Source organism: Helianthus annuus, chromosome 15 (assembly GCF_002127325.2).
Source record: "Helianthus annuus cultivar XRQ/B chromosome 15, HanXRQr2.0-SUNRISE, whole genome shotgun sequence".
NCBI lineage: Eukaryota > Viridiplantae > Streptophyta > Magnoliopsida > Asterales > Asteraceae > Helianthus > Helianthus annuus.
In genome coordinates, this window is record NC_035447.2 from 80,977,397 (window position 1) to 80,979,746 (window position 2,350).

General features: G+C 40.0%; 1 protein-coding gene across 1 annotated transcript; it reads left to right on the forward strand.

Moving 5' to 3' along the window:
• Positions 1–488: 488 nt before the first annotated feature.
• On the forward strand, positions 489–1,289 carry LOC110864084. The gene has a single exon (XM_022113205.2). It carries the CDS (start codon positions 489–491, stop codon positions 1,287–1,289), a length of 801 nt encoding a protein of 266 aa, XP_021968897.2.
• Positions 1,290–2,350: the final 1,061 nt, after the last annotated feature.

The following is a 2,350-nucleotide window of genomic DNA, read 5'->3' on the forward strand; positions in this document are numbered from 1 at the left end:
ATCATGGTTATTCATTTTTTACTAGTGCTAAAGTAGTCTAATAATAATCAAGTAACGAGCTATATAGTTAGAGAGGACTGAAGGTTATATATGAAAGGCATGCTTGTTTTTTTTTTAAAAAAAAATGAAGACAACCACTTCTCAGTTATTTTATATACGAAAGACACGGCCTTGACTGGTAGGACACATGCTTCATATCTTAAGACCAAGAAGACAAAATACGTGTGGCCTTAAAAATGTAGGAACAGGTGGCTCGTAAAGAACTCCAAGACACATGAAAGAAAGGGCATCTCACTTCTTGCTCCTTAACCAATGCCAATTAATAACTTCAGAGATTTGTCTGCTAATCTCCAGATTGCACACGCTTCTTCATTAATGTGATCGTTTCTTAGTATCAAGTTGACACGTTTGTGTATGTATATAAGACCCACAACATCTTGTCATTGTCACAAACATCTGCATATCATTTCTTGTTTATACTCATGAAAATGGTTTCATTAGTGTCTTCTCCTTCATTACCCACCAATGTCCGCCATGTTCGATCCATCAGTTTGCCAAGCAGATCACATCCTTGCAATCTTCAAGTTGAAGAGGAACTAGCTCAACTCAAATCATGGGAGGCATCTTCCTCTTCAACAGCGAATGTAGAAACAGCCTGTGGTTCTATAGTGCGGCTGAAAAGACTGTACACATCTGTTAACGATCTTATCAGCTTGCCTCAGACCCAACAAGCCCTTTTGCACAGAAAGGATGATAAATTGGTTGATGAGTTACTGGATCTATCAATGAGTCTTTTAGATCTTTGTGGCTCCATAAAAGATGTCATGGAACAAGTAAGTGAGCAAACAAGAAATATCGAATCAGCTCTTAGAAGAAGAAAGGAGGGTCTGAAAAGTGACTCTTCCTCACTCTGGAAAATGAAGGATGCCAAAAGAGCAATTTTAGCACTAAAGAAAATGAATAATAAAATTGAGGGCATTGCTCTCTTGGATCTTGATCACCACCTCTCATCTCTGATTAGATCACTGAGAGATACATGTGCATTGAGTATTTCCATATTTGGATCACTCATCTCATCTATGTCCATATTTGGGTCAAAACCAAAGTCTACCAACTGGACAATAGTTTCAAATTTGATTCGTAAACCAAAAAAGGCGAGTGTAGATCAACCTCATATTTCAAATGAGGCTCTAGAATCCCACACTGAAGTCATTGAGGAGAGTTTAGAGTGCATGTCGAGGACCTTGATCAAAGAAAGGGTTTCTCTTCTTAATATTCGCTCTCAATAGGTTAACCGAGTTCAAATATTGGGATTTAAGTTTTAGTGGATCTGCCTGTATTTTTGTAAATGTTAGAATATGATGTAATATAAGAAAGTAGATTGTTTACTCGAATCAGGTGTCGCGTTAAGTTCATTATCTATAGTTGGGTTTTATATGTAAAACACTACAAGAAACGAGTACCTTTAACGGCGCCATGCGTCGCCGCTAAAAGCCCTTTTTGTCGCCGCTATTGGTTTAAGCGGCGACATGTCGCCGCTAAAGGGTCGCCGGTATAGATCGGCTGCTATTGCCCTTTTTGTCGTCCGTATTAAACCTATCGCCGCTAATGCTTCTGCCAGAGAATATTTCCTGAAAGCTCGCCGTTGACGGAACCTGCAAATTCTCAAAAACTCAAACAAAGCATTACAAGTAATTTTCGGTCAAATCTCATAGCAAAGCATAAAAGGAAATTGCCAGAAAGCTTGTCGTATTTTTATTCAAATTTCATACTATACATTCACAAACTCACAAAGCATTTTACATATTACTCAAACAATACAATACACAATTTACACATAAAACTAAAAAACTCACTAGAAGGTGCTCTAGTGACAAAGAGGATGCTCCGGTGACAGTGGTGGTTGACGGAGAAGATGCTCCGGTGACGAAGAAGGTGCTCCGGTGACGAAGGAGGATGCTCCGGTGACGAAGAAGGTGCTCCGGTGACGCATTATTGTCGTTATTTGTGAAGGCCGGGAAGAAGCTCCGGTGACAAAGATGTACAGATGAGCATGATTTGTGTTTGTTTTGAAAAGAAGAAGATGAAATTGTATTTGAAGTGTGTTTGTTTGAAGGGGAGAACAACAGCCACTAGATCATGTTTCAATCAAGGGCCAAGATTGTTCTTTTGTGTAAGCACATAGATCGAACTATTACCGGCGACAAGGCGTCGCCGCTAATGAAGTATCCTTGTCGCCGCTATTGCTTGTTAAATCTCCAACCATTGGATCAGGATAAGGATAATGGCTGGGGTTTGGTTTCAGACACCGGGACGCGGATCGACCAATAGCGGTGACATGTGGCCTGTC

Bases quoted from the DNA above. Each gene is read 5' to 3' on its own strand.
- LOC110864084 (XM_022113205.2), top strand. From the start codon at position 489: ATGGTTTCATTAGTGTCTTCTCCTTCATTACCCACCAATGTCCGCCAT.